This window comes from Stenella coeruleoalba (assembly GCF_951394435.1).
Source record: "Stenella coeruleoalba genome assembly, chromosome: 7".
In the NCBI taxonomy this organism is placed as follows: domain Eukaryota; kingdom Metazoa; phylum Chordata; class Mammalia; order Artiodactyla; family Delphinidae; genus Stenella; species Stenella coeruleoalba.
Window position 1 is genome coordinate 39167742 of NC_137153.1, and position 18707 is coordinate 39186448.

The following is an 18707-nucleotide window of genomic DNA, read 5'->3' on the forward strand; positions in this document are numbered from 1 at the left end:
AGTTTGTAATCCATACTAATAGTTTAAAAATTAATTTCAGATATACAAAGGTGAAAAGAAACCTGAAATATTTGTTGATGGCTGGAATATTTATTTTTTTGATCAAATAGATGAACTGGTACGTATTTTAATAGTAAAGAATTTTTACATCCTTGACTGAAAGTTACCTATCCTATGCTGTAGTGTAGATGGTCAACAACTATATTATCACTTGTAATATTTATTTATATTATGACAGTAAAAAAAAAATAGCACATACAGATGATTCCTTTGAAGTTGAAAACATTTTTTTTAAGCCAGGTGAGTTTCTAGGGACTATATTCAGGATTTCTTTAATGCCCAATAATTCCAAATGGTCAAGTAACTTTATTCCAAATGAACAAATATTTGCTCTATGGTTTCCTACAGAGAATTTGGAAAGACTCTCAGTTACAGAGATATAATAACCAGGTGTCACCAAGGCTCTTAAAATTTATTTCCAGATTCTTCCACAAACATGCATTCTGAGGTTTGGCATTTAAAACCCTGAGCTCTTTCTGTCTCCAAGTCATAGGGTAGAGATTAATAAACTCATGTAAATGATATTTTAAAATATAAAAGAAAAGTTATATAATTATATTTTCATGTATTTAAACTCTAGTTAATTAAAATAAACCCAGATTTACTCCCTAAGATACAAATGACTATTGATATTAACACTTTACTATAGAGCATGATATCTCTTGTTCCTTCTATTTCTAGCCCACCTATTGGCCAGAATATGGAAAAAATACAGAATCTGTTGGGCAGCTATGGTTGGGACTTCTTCGTTTCTACACAGAGGAATTTGATTTTAAAGAACATGTTATTAGCATCAGGAGAAAAAGTCTGCTTACAACTTTTAAGAAACAGTGGACATCAAAATACATTGTTATTGAAGGTACAAATAAAATCAAACTTAAAACTGAATAGAATATAGAGATTGAACTGTGAGGGTGTTCTTCATCCTTGCAGAGCTCTCCCAGAGCAGCCATGAGCCACTGATCGGGGTGCGCCTTGCAGCCATCCCGTTACTGTCCACATCAGGCAGACTTGTCTGTTTCCAACTTAAAGATTTATTTTTAAATGGCTGATGCCCTCCCATGGGGTCTCTCACAAATCCAAAAGTCTTTGTTCACCATGACAAGCCCTTTACCTGTGTTTAACAGGTACTGGAGAGTAAGGTTGCTATAGAGGTAAGCCAGCTTCAAAATAGTGGGACTTTTAAAACCTTCCTAAGTGAGGGTTTGAAGAGTACCTCCGAAAGTCAGTTTTCAAGGTCCTTATTTGCTGTTTATTGATGGAGAAGTTTACCTATAAGTAGTTAGATATAAAATTTGCCATTTATTTCGCCTGTGCTGAAGACTTCCTTGAATGCTAAGATCCGTGGGCCATTGTGTTTGTATTGATATTTGATTGTTTATTTCCACTTTGGGAGATTTTTGTTTCTATCTTTGTAGATTTTTTATTAACTATATATATATTTATATATTCACCAAATTATTTTCAGTGGTTGCTCAGTACTGGGTTTTTTTTATTGTTGTGTACTTGTTTTACAATATTATATTAGCTTCCTGTGTATAAAATAGTGATTTGATATTTTTATAGATTATTCTCCATTTAAAGTTATTATAAAATATTGGCTATATTCCCTGTGCTGTACAGTATATTCTTGTTGCTTATCTATTTGATATATAGTAGTTTGTGTCTCTTAATCCCATACCCCTATCTCGCCCCTCCCCATTTCCCTTTCCCTACTGGTAACCACTAGTTTGTTCTCTATATCTGTGAGTCTGTTTCTGTTTCATTACATTCATTTGTTTGTTTTATTTTTTAGATTCCACATATGATAAATGTGGAATTCCACACATTCCACAAATGATAAATTTGTGGGATTTTTAATTTTAAAGACAAAATGGAGTTTAAATGTTTAAAAATGAATTGAGAAATGGCTTAAATATTTTGTTGATTTGGGTCTTTTTAAATTTATTTTTAATATAATCATATCACCTAAATAATGTATTACTTTAGGTTATGCTTTTATCATTACTTCTGCTTATTGACAGTATTAAAATACTGTGAACATTTGTAAAATTAAATTCAGATGACAATGAGTTATAGATACAGTTTTAACTTTTTGGTATCTGATATGTCAAAAACATAGAACTTTGTCTTAAACCTTTCCGCTATCAGAGTGGGTTCTTATGGTCTGCCAATTATGAATATTTTTTTCTTAATTTTTTGAAGCCTCATTATCTTTTGCTTTTAACTTTACATTATTTACAAACGAGCCATTGGTAATAGGCTATATTAGAAGGAAGACTTTTAACTAGTTATTCTAGAACTGAGAAATTTCAGTGGTGGTAGTTTGTAGTGTCTGTATGATAGCTAATATCGTAGTATCTCTGCTACACCAAGCAAACAACCAAAAATACTTCCACATAGCACACACATAAAAATCACCAGAAGAAAGCATGACCAAACCTACTAGAAAGGTAACCTTCTCATAGCAGTTATTAGTACAGGGTTATACTGAGTAAAGGGTCCTATACGCCAGTAAACTCTTAGTGGGTCTAAATCCCAAATGGTATACCCCAGTTATTATACATTAGAAGCATAACGGACAACCAGAAGGAATGCCTCTTTTTACTTCGTTACTCTTTTTTTTTCTTTTTTTTTTGCGGTACGCGGGCCTCTCACTGTTGTGGCCTCTCCCGTTGCGGAGCACAGGCTCCGGACGCGCAGGCTCAGCGGCCATGGCTCACGGGCCCAGCCGCTCCGTGGCATGTGGGATCCTCCCTGACCGGGGCACAAACCCGTATCCCCTGCATCGGCAGGCGGACTCTCAACCACTGTGCCACCAGGGAAGCCCCCTTTACTCCTTTTGTATGTACCATATACATCCTCCATTTTCTTAATGAGATGATCCCCAAAAAAGGTTTTGGGTTTATTTTTTCCTTTGCTTTCTTGAATATGTTTCTGGACATTTATTGGAAATAATTAAATATCTATACATAATGTTTAAATTGTGAATTATTCTGTATATTTTTATTTTAAATCCAATATAAAATAGTATTTTGACTTAGAAATAGTGCTTTACCTGAATTTATTTCATGAACCAGTTTATTCAGATCTCACATACATCTTTGACATCAGCATTTTTTTCATCATTTCTACCACTTTTTGGATCATCTAACAAATAATATTTCAGATACATCATGTTTATATACCTATCTAAGATATTTGAGATGCAGACATTTCAGATCACGTGGGAGGGACTTCCCTGGTGGCGCAGTTGTTAAGAATCCACCTGCCAATGCAGGGGACACGGTTTTGAGCCCTGGTCAGGGAAGATCCCACATGCCGCGGAGCAACTAAGCCCATGCGCCACAGCTACTGAAGCCCACACACCTAGAGCCCATGCTCCGCAACAAAGAGAAGCCACCGCAAAGAGAAGTCCGTGCACTGAAACGAAGAGTAGCCTCCGCTCGCCACAACTAGAGAAAGTCTGCGCACAGCAACAAAGACCCAACACAGCCAATAAATAAATAAATAAATGAATAAATAAAATTCTAACACAAGCCATTTGATTAAAAAAAAGATCATACAGGAGTCTTTTTTTTGGCTGCATTGGGTCTTCGTTGCGCATGCAGGCTTTAATTGTGGCGAGCGGGGGCTACTCTTCGTTGAGGTGTACGGGCTTTTCATTGCAGTGGCTTCTCTTATTGCGGAGCATAGGCTATAGGCACGTGGGCTTCAGTAGTTGTGGCTCTCGGGCTGTAGAGCACAGGCTTAGTAGTTGTGGTGCACGGGCTTAGTTGCTCCTCAGCATGTGGGATCTTCCCGGACCAGGGATTGAACCCGTGTCCCCTGCATTGGCAGGCAGATTCCTAACCACTGCACCACCAGGGAAGTCCCAGGAGTCTTTATATAAAGCTTTTACTGGAAATGGAGATCCAGATAGCCATTGGTATGCTACTGGGACAGGTGTGTGTGTCTGTGTGTGTTTTCATTTATCTTACGTTTTATGAGCTTCATGATAAATTATTTTCTAAAATGATGTTTTAAAGGCTGTTAATTAGCAGGAGCATTCAGTACTAAAATGTTTTAAATATATTTGTGACTTCTATATGCCTCTAAAACTAGCATGATTAGGTAATATCAGACTAATACGTCTTCTCCAAACAGTATTTTGTTGTTCAAAATGAAGCACCTTCTCATAATATGAAGGACTCTTTAAGGATTCAAATATAAAGCAATACCCTCTTTTCTGATGGATACTTTTGTGGGAAAACTTGCCTTATATTTAGGAATATATATATATATATATTACTTAGTTGTATTATAGACTTAAAACTCATTAAAAAGGCAGTCATTTAATACTTTTATTAATGATAAAGTATGTAACACTTTCTTCTTGTTATATAGACCTCACTTAATGTATGAATACTGGTATTTCCTATTTGATTATCTTTTTATGTTTTCATTAATTTTCTTTACTTAGATCCATTTGATTTGAATCATAATCTTGGAGCTGGATTATCAAGGAAAAGTAAGTTATTACTTCGTTTATAAATATTAATGCCATCTCTTTTACTTTTAATCCCTCCAATTGAGCCTTTACTCTTTTCTCCTTAGTGACAAATTTTATAATGAAAGCATTTATAAATGGGAGAAGAGTATTTGGTATTCCAGTCAAAGGATTTCCAAAGGACTACCCCTCAAAAATGGTAAGTTTTGGAAATACAAAAAACCAATTCTAAAAGCCATTTAAGCACCTAATTTGTATACATTACTTCAATAGTAATCTAAATACTCTGGAAGTTTGGTGAGTCTAGCCAAGATAAAAACCTTTTAATAAACATCCCTGTTTTGAAGCCATTTATCAGGAGAACAGGAAGAGATAGCCGGAAGTGGAGTTTGGGTGGGAAAATTAATAATTTTGTTGCTGCTGCTTTTCGTCGGTAACACACATTGGTGGCACTGCTGTTCCACCAAGCATTCAGCTCCATACCAGCCTCTGCAAACCCAGTTTGCACATATCTAAGGACATCCCCCACCCCCTCATATGACGTCTAGATTTTTCCAGTCTGCTTGCAAAGAGTAATAAATCCCTTAATGGGACAAGAGAGAGTCAGTGCTGCCTGTGCTAAAGATCTGTCTGTTCTCATATAACCTAATAATCAGGTTTTTATGGAACCACACTCATTAAAAACAAAACAAAACTGCATTATAAAAATTCATTTCAGTGAGAGAAAACGGGAAGGGGTTAGGAACTAGAGAGTTTTATGTTAAAAACAAAGGGTTTTTTTTCCTGCATTAATTTTCTTAATAAAGACTTTTTAAATGAACCTTAAGTTATTGGGTGTATAAGCATGTTCAGCATTTGATTACATCTCTACATCTATTTTTTGCTAGATACTGCTGTGGTGGTCTTCTACACCAGTGCTTTTGAAACTTGTTCAAACAAATCACCTGGGGATTTTGTTAAAATGTAGGTTCTGATTCAGGAGGTCTGGAGTGGGGCCCAAGACTGTATGTCCTACAAGCTCCCAGGTGATGCCACTTCTGCTGGTACCCACCTTAATTTTGGTGGCAAAGAGGCTAGAGTCCAGACCATTGTCTTTCCTTTCCTCTGATATTTTCCTTCAGAAGCCACAACAAAGCAACAGCACATAGCTTCTTTCTTTTTAGGTTTTAGCCTTTTCATTTTATGAGAAAATGAAGTCTTTGTACCTGGCCTCAGCTTCTCCCAAGTCCTAGGAAGCTGACTCACAGGGATGTGTAATGCTTTTGTTCAGAAGTGTGGAAGGGAACAAGCTACCTTTATGGTTAAACAGTGTCCTGCATGACGAATAGTAATAAACAAAAATGAATTTAGGTAAGCCTATCCTGAATTAGACCTCTTAATGGTTTTGATTTTGGAATTAAGCAATATAATAATAACTATTAAAATTAATATATCGATGTTGGTATGTCAGTGAGATTCCTGATTGATATTGGTTAGTTTTTGTGTTTGGATCTCATATTAATAGTTCAGATTTTTATGTATTTATATTCTGCTAGGAGTACTTTTTTGATCCAGATGTGCTAACTGAAGGCGAGCTGGCCCCAAATGATAGATGTTGCCGAATTTGTGGGAAAATTGGACACTTCATGAAGGACTGTCCTATGAGGAGAAGGTAAGCAGATATTCAAAAGGGGTGGTTTTGTTTTTGTTTTCTTGCTGTACCAGTTTTTAAATGAGGTTCTCTTGTAACAAAATAAACTTGTATTAAATCCAGCAGTTCTCAGATAAATTTGAGCTTTTTTTTACCATGAAAATGAAGTGATTTAAAACATGGCTTTAAGTGCAGATGACTAGGATTAACTAGGGTGTACAGGAGACAGTCTTCCAGGCCCCGTCACCTTTCCTAATTTGGGGCACAGCCCTAATCATCACTTGATCATTTGGTTATCACACTCTCCAACAGGGATATAAGAACAAAAGAGGAAACTGAAATTCTTCCCTTTTACAGCAGTGAGGAGTTCAGAATCATTTCAGTCAATGAAAAGTAAAATGGGTTTTTTTTTTTTTTTTAGGATCTCAATTACACTTCTGTGTACAATAACTGGGGTGTACTTAATAATTGCTATGGTGACCTACTCAGTTTGGGCCCCATGCTTTCTTATGATAATGATTGCAGGAGCGCAGAGCGGGTTAGGTTAGGTTAGGTTGCTTGCTTGGGACACATTCTTATTTTGGGGTGGTGGTGGTATTTTTAACTGGACGATAATATTCTCATTTAAAAACTTGCCACTTAGAATAAGTCACCATCTGGAAGTCAAGGCTCTTATTTAGTACTTTATTTTTATTCAGATAATAGTCACTGATCATGTAGGTCAAGGAAGAAATAATTTTGACAGTTTAAGAACATAAATCTCCTTATAACCATTGTTTCCTTGTGAACCTAAAGTTTCATGTCTCAAGTTTCCAGTGCTGGTAAAGAATGCTCATGGGCCAGAAAGGTTTAAGAAATCACTCCAAGGATAATTTGAGTTTCATTGCATCAGTATCAGAGTAGGTATTATATTAAGGAGTTCCACTAGTTGCAAAAACTGGTTTTACAGCACTAGAGTACTTGTGAAAATGAAAAAAACTACACCCTTAAGCCCTGAGGTTGCTTCTTAATAGAGAAGATGAACTTAAATTGTTAAATTCTTGTTTTTCCCTCTGATGCCGCCTATATCTGGTTGTCTCCTAAACCTGAAGTGGTCTTAGGAATTTATTTAGGTTTTTGTTCAGATTTTTCCTACTAATATTATATCTTCTACAGAGTGAGGCGACGGCGAGATCAGGAAGATACACTGAACCAAAGATACCCCGAGAACAAAGAGAAAAGAAGCAAAGAAGACAAAGAAATTCAAAACAAGTACACAGAGAGGGAGGTATCAACAAAAGAAGATAAGCCCATGCAGTGCACACTTCAGAAAGCCAAGCCAGTGAGAGCAGCTGTTGACCTGGGGAGAGAGAAAATTCTCAGGCCACCAGTGGAAAAATGGAAGAGACAAGACGACAAAGACTTAAGAGAAAAACGTTGTTTTATTTGTGGAAGAGAAGGGCATATTAAAAAGGAATGCCCACAGTTTAAAGGCTCTTCAGGTATGCACACCCATCACACCTTGATGTTCGCACTCACATCTCAAGGGAAATCTCTTTTTTAGAGTTCTTAACTATTTTATTTATATTTATTTCTTTAACAGATCTATTTACTGGAAAAGATTTTGTTTTTAAGAAGGTGAACCCACCTCTCCTGCCTTTACTTCTGATCCTCTCTATGTCTTGAACACTTATTGCTGGTTTTTTGAGAGGCTTATCAGAGTCATTTGGTTGACTTTTCTGATAAGATTATCAGTGAATCGAAGACCTGGTAATCCCCAGTACCTAAAAAATGTAGCCTAAGTGACCAGAAAACAAGCTACCACTTGAGCTTTGCTACTCAGTGTGTGCACTTTTGAAATGGAAGCGCTGCAGGGCCATGGGGGAGTGATCTCAGGACACCATACAGTTCGTGCAGGAGCCGCTTGTATTGTTGTTTAAATACATGTGCGCACAGGCCTAGAAAGGGGACTAGAAGTAGAAGGGTTACACAGTTAATGGTGCCTCTACCTGCAGCGGATTGTCTTTGCATTTCATCATTTTAATAATTTTCTGCAGTGAGCATGATTATTCTTATGATGAGGAAAAATATATTGATACTATCAGTCCATAGTTGAAAATCATCCACAGATCTTGCCCCTTTGAGTTGTCAGATCTTAATCCACTTTTTCTATTAAATGGGTGAAGTGTCCGTTATGGGCATCTTTTTAACAGACTGTTAAGAGTAAGCGTTCTTTGTGTGTGGGGGGATAAGTTATGGTTTACAAAGCAGTTTATACGCTCTCACTTTCTTTTCTCAGAACAAACCTGTGAAAGTGGATGAAATTTGATTAGCATGGAAATGAAACCCTGAGAAATAATGTTTTTGATTAAAGTGGTAACCCTGTTCTTGTCCTCGATTGTAAATGATGTTTATGTGCAGCATAAAAAAATGTCAGCACTGACAATTTCCTTAAAATACTCACTCTAGTCCTTGTTGTTCCTGGAACACTAATACCTCTCTTCCATTCTATGATATCATATCAGCAATATAGTATCTCTTTTTCTTAAGGTAGAAACTTTTTAGATCAGCTCTCCTTATTTTTTTTAAATGAGCTTTATATGAAAAGAAGTATATTTTTAAATTGTTTTCATTATTGATTTTAAAATAGGACTTAAATGTTTATGAAAGTTACAGCTTCAGCTTGTCCTACTTCTAAGGAATTCAAATTCAAACTTTTTTGCCCTAACAAGGGATGTATACCAGAATAAAATGATCTTCTTTTATAATTATAAGAGGTAAAATGTTTAAAAGGAATTAAAAGCAATAGCTAACATTCATTGAGCACTTATGACGGGTAATTTCATCTCATTTTCACCACAGCCCCATTAAATGTGGTATTATTGATATCTCCAGTTTACAGATGAGGAAACTATAAACGGTATAGATAAGATGTAATATAGTCTCACCAAAATTCCTTTTGTAGGCTACCCTTCAGAAAACTCAGGTGTTGTGTTTACTCAGAGCAGGAGCATTGCGTTCCTCTGCGGTACAAGAGTGGTGAAGGAATGCCCCTGTCCTCCCGCAGCTTGGATGATCTCTTCTTTCTAGCTAGTAGCAAGTTTTAAGTTGCCTGCTAGTGAATCTCTCAAAATAGTTAGAGCAGGGAATTCCCTGGCCATCCAGTGGTTAGGACTCGGGGCACTTTCACTGCTGTGGGCCAGTCTGTGGTCGGGGAACTAAGATCTGACCAAAATTAAAAAAAAAAAAAAGTAGTTAGAGTGGTGATTCTGGCTGCCTAGGGGGCAGTAGCAAATCAAAGAGAGATGGGATATCCTGGGGCAGGGATGGGGTATTATCAAAGCTACGGAAAGCACTAGAATCTTGGTTTCTTCAGACTGCAGTGTTTTCACATTAAATCAAGTAGTCATAATATAAAAGTAAAATAAAAAGGGGAGGAGTGGGGCTAGAGTATGGTGAATTTCCTCCAAGAGCAATTAAAAATAATCAGCTTCTTTCTGTCTAAAAGTTATGTGGCTCCCTCTCATTTCTTCCAATATGTTATTATTTTGTCCACACAGTATACTGAGTAGAGTTTCTGTCATATCAACAGAAAATCATTCTGTGAAAGTTTGAAACAGGGCTACTACTTTGGATTTAAAGTAGGAACAAAAAGTGCTGATTTCTTTCTCAGGTCTGTCTAAATCTGATTGTGTATTTGGATCCCCTTCTTCACCTAGCCCTTTGAGACCAACTGGCACATTTGTTCAGGTAAACCTAGCTCAGGCCTGAGCAGGAAACCCTCCCATCCTCTGTCTCTCCTGCAAACACGTACTGAGTGCTAGCAGCTCTGTGCCAGGTGCTCGGAGGTGCTGGGCTGCCCCAGGCCCTCCCTGTCTCCATCCTCGTGGCTCCTCTGCTCTGCCCGAGGCACAGGTTGTGATGAGCTTGCTGTGCACCAGCTCACCGGGTGTGCTTTAAGGGGTCCTGCAGATGTGTCTTGCTTGTTGATTAACTTGCAAAGTTCTGCCACCCACATGCCTAATTTCAGCTCTCCTTGGATTTAGTTACAGTTTTCAGGCTGTTTCGGATGCTGTTCCTTTCGACTTTGTAAACCAGTCTATTTCGTTTTTTAGGCAGTGCTTTTACATGAAGACCAAAAGAAACAAAAAACATCTATATTTTTGAGTCCCCAGTCAGGTATGTGGGTTTGAAAAAAAAAAAATGTGTGTTATTTTATTTACTGCATAGTGTACCACATGCCTTTTGAGGCACTTCCTTTGAATAAGTGGTTTTAACAGGGATTGGACATCAGAATCACTTGGGGAACTTTTAAAAATACAGCTACCCTGACCCCACCTTCATTTCTTTTTTTTTTCCTTTTTGCGGTACGTGGGCCTCTCACTGTTGTGGCCTCTCCCGTTGCGGAGTACAGGCTCCAGACGCGCAGGCTCAGCAGCCATGGCTCACGGGCCCAGCCGCTCCGCGGCATGTGGGATCCTCCCGGACCGGGGCACGAACCCGTGTCCCCTGCATCGGCAGGCGGACTCTCAACCACTGCGCCACCAGGGAAGCCCAACCTTCATTTCTTAAATCAGATGCTTCAGGGGCTAGGCTTAGGCCTGTGTATTTTTTAAATGTTCTAGGTGATTCTTATACCATCCTTGAGTAGGAACCATAGTCTAGTTATTTGTTCCTCTTCTATACTTTTTGTTTCTGCTTTGAAATTGCCACTGTCTTGTCAGCAGTGTATTCTCATGGAGATTATTTACCATGCACCAAAGTAAGGAAAGAAAGTAATCATTGACCTGAACACTCTCTCTCTCAGCTGCGTCGTTTATTCATTCCTTCAACAAATATTTATTAAGCCACACCTCCCACCCACCCGCCCCCTCTAAGTTCAGGGTGTGGGCCTAAACACTGAAGATACAGCAGTGCATCAGCAAAGCCCCTTCTCTCATTTACTCTGCATTCTTGTCAGAAGAGAGACAAATATTTCACGTGGGACAGATGCTAAGAAATATAAAGCAGGAAAAGGGAAAGAGAATGTTGGGAGGGAGGAGGCCTCTCTGATAGAGTAACATTTAAGCAGAGAATCAAGTGAAAGAAAGAGGCAAGCCAAGAGGAAATTGGAGTTAGACTCTTACAACAGAGCTGAGAACAGTTTTGTCCTAAGTGGGTGACACTAAGTGGGATGAGGGTGAGGAGGGTTGGTTGGAGGGGAGGTCAAGGGTATACAAGTGTGGGTCATGCAGCTCCTTCAGCAATGGTAGGGATGGGATTTTTATCTCTACATGAGATGGGCAACTGTTGGAAGGTTTTGAGCAAAGGAGTGGTATTATCTGAATTGTTTTAAAAGGTTCATTATGCCGTGAGGAGGCAAGGGTGAAAATTCAAACCAACAGGGAGTCTCCTGCTACAGTTCAGGGGAGAGTGGAGGACGGCTTAGATGTAGGTAGAAGGGGTGGAGGAAGTGAGGACTGCTAATGTTCTGGAGACTTTAAAGGTAGCGCCAACATGATCTGTTGATGGGTTAGATGATAAAGCATGACAGAAAATCATGAGATTTTGAGAATCAGAGCAGACATTGTGATTTTTGCTCTGAGCAGCTAGAAGAATGGAGTTTGAATCTCCTGTGCCGGGGAACCGTCAGGGAGAACAGATTATGGGGAGAAATAGAGTTCGGTTTTAGACGTGTAAGTTTTAAGAGACCTGCTAGATATTGGGTAGAGATGTTGAGTAGCCAAGTAGATATAGGAGCCTGGCATTTAGAGCAAAATCCAGGCTGCAGATACAAATTTGAGCATGCTCAATGTATAATAGACGGTAGTTATGTCCTGGGTCTGACTGCGATCACTTAGAAAAGAGAAAAAGCATGTAGAGGCTCAGGCAAAATAAACCAAGGAGACACAGGAAAAATGGTTCATGGGGAAGGAGAAGCAGCAAGTTGGGTCCCGGAGTCCAAATGGAGAAAGTGCCTCAAAGAGGGAGAATTGACTTCATGCAAATTGCTGCTCATAGGTCTGTGCACCGAAGACTGAGAATTCAGCATTTTATTTGGCAACACAGAAGTCACTCACTGTGACTTTGAAAAGAGCCATTTCTTTGGAGTGGAGGGCAGAAAAACCTGATTGTAGAGAGTTGTGGTGAGAAGTGCTAGAAGAACTGTAGGCTGCTTAACTTCAGCTGTGGGTTAGTGCCAGGTGGGGTTAGTGCCCCATCCCCACCCAGGCCCCAGGCCTAAGGAAAGATGCTAAAAGGGAGGGGGAAATGGGAGGCTGTGAAGGCCTTCTCTTTCTCTTTCTTTCTCTCTAATCTTCAATAAAGTAGAGTTAAAGGAGGAACATTCTATAAGCAAATAGAGCATGTGTACTCTTTTTAACTTGATTGTATAGTTGATGAGAAAAGTTAAGTTTTTGAAATTTTAAAGCTTCATTGATATAACCTGACATTTTTATATATAATGTAAAACAAGCCACGTATTTTATGCTCAGCTTTTACATATTGTGTCTTATTGCTAATGTGCAAAGAATGTTTGCTTTTAGATTGGAGAGGTGCCTGTGTTAGTTTACAGAGTGTGAAGAGGCTAATCTGTATCTACCATCAGGTGTCGGTTTCTGAGAGATAGCGCTCTCAGAGCCTCAGCAGCCTCCAGAGTCCCACCGTAGGGAGAACTCTTCCCAGCTTTCACCAAACCAGGCTGAAATAAGCCAGGGCACAGTGATCTCACCCTGGGAAAGCTGAGAGCTCCAGGCAGAGAGTATTTGGTTGTTTCTACTTTGAATGTTAACAAGAGAAAAATTAATTGAATTATTAAATTATTTAAGTACTTCCGTTTCTGTCAGTACCACGATGATTTATCTCCAGTATATAAAATGATCTACATAGAAGTAGGCATTTATTTTTATGATATGCTAATTTTACAGTTGGGTTTTTTTTTTTAATGATTGGAAAAAACATTTGAAATGGCATCAAATCTCTTTACAATCAAAATTTAAAAGGCCTGAGTATTGAGGTTGGTGTGCACAGTGAGGTAGAACAACTCAAAGAGAAACAGAAATCTTCAGAGAATTGCCACCCTTACCCAATAGGGGAATATGGTGTCCATGAAAGGTAAAGACATAGGAGACTCTGTAAGAACAGGCGAGAGCAGCTCTTTCCTGGGAAGGTCTTGTAATTGCTGTCAGTGGAATGCATGGACTTAAAAATAAGAAAAGTTCTACGGGAAAACACTCAAAATGAAATTGTGTGAAAAAAGAATGGGGCCTATCGTGAGAGGATTTGATTGACAATGGCAGCAGCCATGAAAGATGGATGAGATTGACAGGCTGCCTCTGAAAGCTACTTCAACAGATGAAAGTGTTTGGGAAACAGACTCCACTGCAGTTTGTGGGATTGTTTCCCGTAGATCCTCTGAGAGTTTGAGGATCACAAGGTTACCAGATGTAAGCAAGGCAAAAGAGCGTTGTTTTTACAAGCTTCAGCCTTGAACAGGCATTTCCAGAACATTTTACATAAGAAAATACTGATCCTTGCTTAGTTGAGATATTTGTTTTGCCAAGGATAAGGTGTTTCTGAATATCGGCTTTGCCATCAGATCGCATGGTGTGATTTCTAGCTTTGTGATCTTATCCTCCACTTCCTTCAGTTTCCTCATCTGTTACAAGGGGATAATAGCACTACTATCACTTGCCTGGTATGGCTGTTGAGAAACCCTCATAAAAGCACTTAGAACAGTAGCTGCATGCAGCGAGGGCGGAGGTTGACAGGGGGTGCTGATGGGGTTGATATTCCCGCAGGGCATCTGTCGGCATTGCTTCTGCTAAAGGCTTTACACATCTTGAGAGTAAAACTTTATAATTGTATAATTTTTTAAGTGGGGGAGAAATACAGATATTAGACATATGCCTAGAAATGGCATTACCAATTGACAGTAAGTTAGGATTTCAATAAATTTTCTTCTGAGTAAAAGACTTACATATTTATAAATCTTTTGAATAACTGTAAAACTTTATTTTTTTCCTGTAGTAAGTTTATTACAATAAATAGGTTTACTTTATACCAGAAAAGAAAACATAGGTGGTTAAAATTTATCCTTTCCAATAAATTAAACTTCAAGTTTAATTTATTGACAACTGTTAATACTGTCAAATTTACCCATGGTAAATTTATACAAGTTATCTATGTTGTTATAGATGTGAAATATGTCTCAACTGTAAGTAGTATTAGGTTTCCAAAAAGCTCTTCCTTTTCACAGGCTTATTTATCTGTGATGCACGGGTAGTTTCCTAACAAGAGCCTGCTGGTGTGGACAGCCCCTGCTCTCACACATCAGTTATATTGACCTTAGAAGAAATTAGCTGCTCTGAGCTCCAGATGTCACATTTATAAAATTGGCAGTAGCACCATCTGTGTCATCGGGTGCTGAGAAGATTAAAGCACCCATTCAGTAGTAAGCACTCAACCAAGTTCTCTTTTCCTCTCCTGATACCTCCCTCCATTCCTTTCCACTAAGCTACGTATAGTTCTTAACTCTCAAATGTGATAGTAGTAGATAGAAAATTCCATGAATTTCCTTGATCTTCATTGTTTCCTCCCTCCTGCACATACACACAGCCAACACAGTGCCTTAGATATTCAGTAAGTTTGGAAGAATAATCAAGAATACGAGTGTTAAAATCAGACTTACTTGAGTCTGAAATCCAGCTCAGTCATTTACTAGCTGCATTACCTCTGTCGAGTTATCGAACCTCTCAGTGCCTCAGTTTCCTTGTCGATAAATTGGGGCTGATATCTCACAGGGCAATTGTAAGGATTAATTTCATATATGTAAAGCCCTTAACACAGCATCTGGCACACATCACTCAATAAATTATTACTACTCTTATTACTGTGGTTAACGCAAAGTCTCCAACCATGCTGTACTTCTCTCTAACTTCTAGGACGAATATATAATGGAAATTTTTAACAAAACAGGAGTATGTGGAGATTGGAGAACCATAGTCATAAACTGTTCAGTATGAGAATCTCAGAAAACTAACATTTTTCTATTTCTTAATCCTCTGCCGTTTTTGCAAAGAAAATTACTTTTCCAAAGAAACTACCTCTGTCTCTTCGTTTATTCCATTTTAATCCCAGGATTTGAAATCTTAAAAATTGGAGATACTGTAAGAGATTGGTGGATATCTTTTCTCCTTCATGATGATGTATACTTTTTTCCTTAACCAGAATGTTAAAGCCTACTTATTAAAAACAAAAACACAGTTCTCTTTATGATAGTAAATTTAAAATAATAGAAGCACTTTTTAGAAACCATATGGGGAGATCTTAGTATCAGTGAATATAGATCATTCTTTTTCATACCCTTCTTGATATTCCAGTATATGAATATACATTATTTATTTAACCATTCCTTATTAATGAGCTAGCTCTTTTCAAACATTTGTTATGTCAGTGTCTTCAAAACTTTTTTGCTCGCATACTCTCCCCCAAAATGTTGAACCACCAGTATATCTCGTGTATGTGTTTAAGTTTATATCTCCATTTTTCATCATAATTGCAAAACATGTAATTTCTGGAGGTTTTTTGTAAATATTGGCATTTTAAAAACAAAACTTTTAAATCAAGCTTAAATGTATCAAATGAAATGTAAATATTATTGCAGAAATTTTACATCTTTTTTTTTTCCGCCTTGAATTCTTTTGTTTCACTTCCATGGAATTTTATCTTAAGATGGTACCTTTTAATCATATATATTTCAAGCATTTTATTGACCAGCCTATCATACTTACCTGCAACAGAAGTGTTTATATAGATTGAATTTTTTTATATAAATTGAATTTTTAAGCTTTTTATTAAATCTCAAAGTGTAAACATTTCTTCTAAATTATTTTTATAGTTATAAGAATAATATAATTAGCCAAAACAAATGTTACAAATTTTGATTAAAAATTGCTTTTTATGTTTACTTACTGAAAATGACTGTCCTTTATTTAGATGGGATTTTTTCCCCCATGCATTCATTCAACTTTGGATCAGTACTACTTACTGCAGGACTGAAACAGTGAATCATTTCTGTTCCTAATCTTTTTGTTTTTATACTTGGTAAACATTGAGAAAACTCATTAGTCTTTATGATAGCAAATTAAAAGTAATAAGAAATACCTTTAGGAGTCTGGGAAGGGAAGATGTATTACAACAGTGCCACTCAGTTATTTTCATTCCTTTTTAATTAACTGACCAAAAATCACATAATAACGCATCATCAGAAATTATTTTGATGGTCATCAGCTATCAGTGTAATTTTATGAAAGCTAAAAATTTGGGTTTTTATTAGAGGCATTGACATTTTATCACAGATACCAGCATTCTGTGTGCCTCCCTGCCTCCCAAAGTTTTTTTTTCACCCTGGGGCAATGTACCACATTAAGAGGTGGATGGTTAGAAGGTATGCCTCTCTGTCTTGTGAAAGGGGAAAGAAAAAGTGGTGTGATTCCTGAGAACCAGCCCAAAGCCTGGGCCACAAAGGCATTCTCAGAAAGAACTCAGAAATTGAAGCACTGTGGTCAGCTCTCTGATTGCCCAACGAATACGTTAAGCACTTGTCCTGTTAAGCTATTCAGGAATACAAGTACCCAAGGTTGAAGACCACTGTTTAAACATTATAATGTATATTTGCATGTTTGTCTAGTTATTTCCTCAGGATAAATACCCATTTAGGAGGATAATAGGTTTAAAGGTATGCATGTTTCGACAGAGATACAATTAATGCCGTGTTGTGATTGTTGACAGTCTCAGAGAGTCATTCACAAACTTGCCATACCCTCACTCCATTAGGGTAGTCCTTTTTTGCCAGTCTGCTTGAAGTTCTACTATTACCATTAAACACTAACATTTCCCATGTTCTCATTTGTATTTCTTCATGTTATATCTTTGTATTTTCGTTGAGGATTCATTTTTGTCTTTAGTTCTTTCTACTTAGAAATTCATTCATGCTTTGTCAAATGAGTTACAGTAGGCTTCGCCACTACCACCAGTTTATTATTCTTTCAGCCTCATTTATGATTTATTTTGCCATACATAACATTTGTTTGTTTGTTTTAGTAGTTTGATCTAGCCAGCTTTAGGGTAGTTTCAAGTCATGCTTACACAATTTTAAGAATTTCATGTTCTTCCCCCAGATTACATAAAAATTCATATTTTATTTCTAGCAGTTTTATCTTTTTTTGTGGCCGCACCATGCGGTATGTGGGTTCTTAGTTCCCAACCAGGGATCGAATATGTGCCCCCTGCACTGGAAGTGTGGAGACTTAACCACTGGACTGCCAGGGAAGTCCCATAGTTTTATCTTTTTACATGTGAATTTTTTATATGAAGTTTCTTCAGGTATGATGAGATTTTGTGTGTGTATATATATATATATATATATATATATATATATATATATATATATAGGACTACATGTTTAAGTGATGCAGTAATAAAACTATAAGTACTATTCTTAGAAAAGAATGGTTTCTTAACATTTTGGGGAAAAAATTTTTAAAGGTACAGATAATATAACAACTACCCATCTACTAGAGAATTGGCGTTATTTTTTCACATTTTCTTTTCAATCATTTGTTAATAAAAGGTTAAGATGGTGACTACCCCAGGCCCATTCTGTCTGTCATGTCCCCCTCCATCCCAGAGGATCCATTATTATGACTTCAGGTACCAGTTCTTTTTAAGCCCTTACTTATGTATCCTTTAATATACGTATCCTTGGTGAATATTTAAATTTAAATGACATATCACACTGTATAATAAGAATGTTCTACAACCTGCTTTTTTATATCTATTTAACGAAATTACTTTGAAATTTATATATGTTGTTGTATATAGATTTAGCCTCTTTCTTTACAGTATTGCATCATACAAATACAGAATATTTTATGTAGCCATTACCTAGTACGTGAACATTTAGATTACCTCTGATTTTTTCCTATTATAAACAGTGTTGTAATGATCATTCTTGTGTGAGTCTTCTTGAGCATGTTTTAGAGATTCTATAGGGTTTGAGTACCTAGAAGTCAAATTGTTGGGTCATAGCGCATTTTCATATGTGCATATGTGCCTTTTCGGTTTAGTTAGATATTGTCGTATACCCTCTCATTGGTTGAAACAATTATCACTCCCATCAGCAGTTTTTATTCTTACAAATCTGATGAGTGAGAAATACTTTGGTGTTGTTCTAATGGGTATTTTTTTGACTCTGGTGATGCTAAGCACCTTTTTCTATGTTAACTGGCCAGTTGGAGTTCCTCGTCTATAAATGGTCTGTTCAGATCATTTGCCCGTTTTCCTGTTGCATTATCATTTCCTTAATAATTTACAAGCGTTCTTCATTCTGAATACTGAGCATTTATTATTATATACTTCCTTAATATCTTCCTCCAGTATGTCTTGTCTTTCACCTTGTATCTATTGCCACTTCAGTTTTTAATTTTGAGATAATCAGATGATTGGTTTTCCCTGATTAGTTTTCATGGACATGTGATTCATGATTTTAGGGTTATCTTTCAGAAATTC

The 18707-nt window shown here is 37.2% G+C and overlaps 1 protein-coding gene across 11 annotated transcripts in view; it reads left to right on the forward strand.

The window, feature by feature from the left end:
* The window catches only part of TUT7 (terminal uridylyl transferase 7), a gene marked incomplete at its 3' end in the record, with an annotated part of 68586 nt that overhangs the window by 45816 nt on the left and 4063 nt on the right, over positions 1-18707 (forward strand). For 5 of the 11 annotated variants that reach the window (XM_079926076.1, XM_079926078.1, XM_079926070.1 and 2 more), the window contains 8 exons: positions 41-118; positions 742-919; positions 4523-4570; positions 4657-4748; positions 6085-6200; positions 7335-7660; positions 9832-9908; positions 10274-10337. In XM_079926076.1, coding sequence (XP_079782202.1) covers positions 41-118; positions 742-919; positions 4523-4570; positions 4657-4748; positions 6085-6200; positions 7335-7660; positions 9832-9908; positions 10274-10337 — 979 coding nt within the window. Of the gene's footprint in view, positions 1-40; positions 119-741; positions 920-4522; positions 4571-4656; positions 4750-6084; positions 6201-7334; positions 7661-8457; positions 10352-18707 lie in introns of those variants that run through there. The other 6 variants (XM_079926075.1, XM_079926077.1, XM_079926071.1 and 3 more) reach the window with 6 other exon arrangements.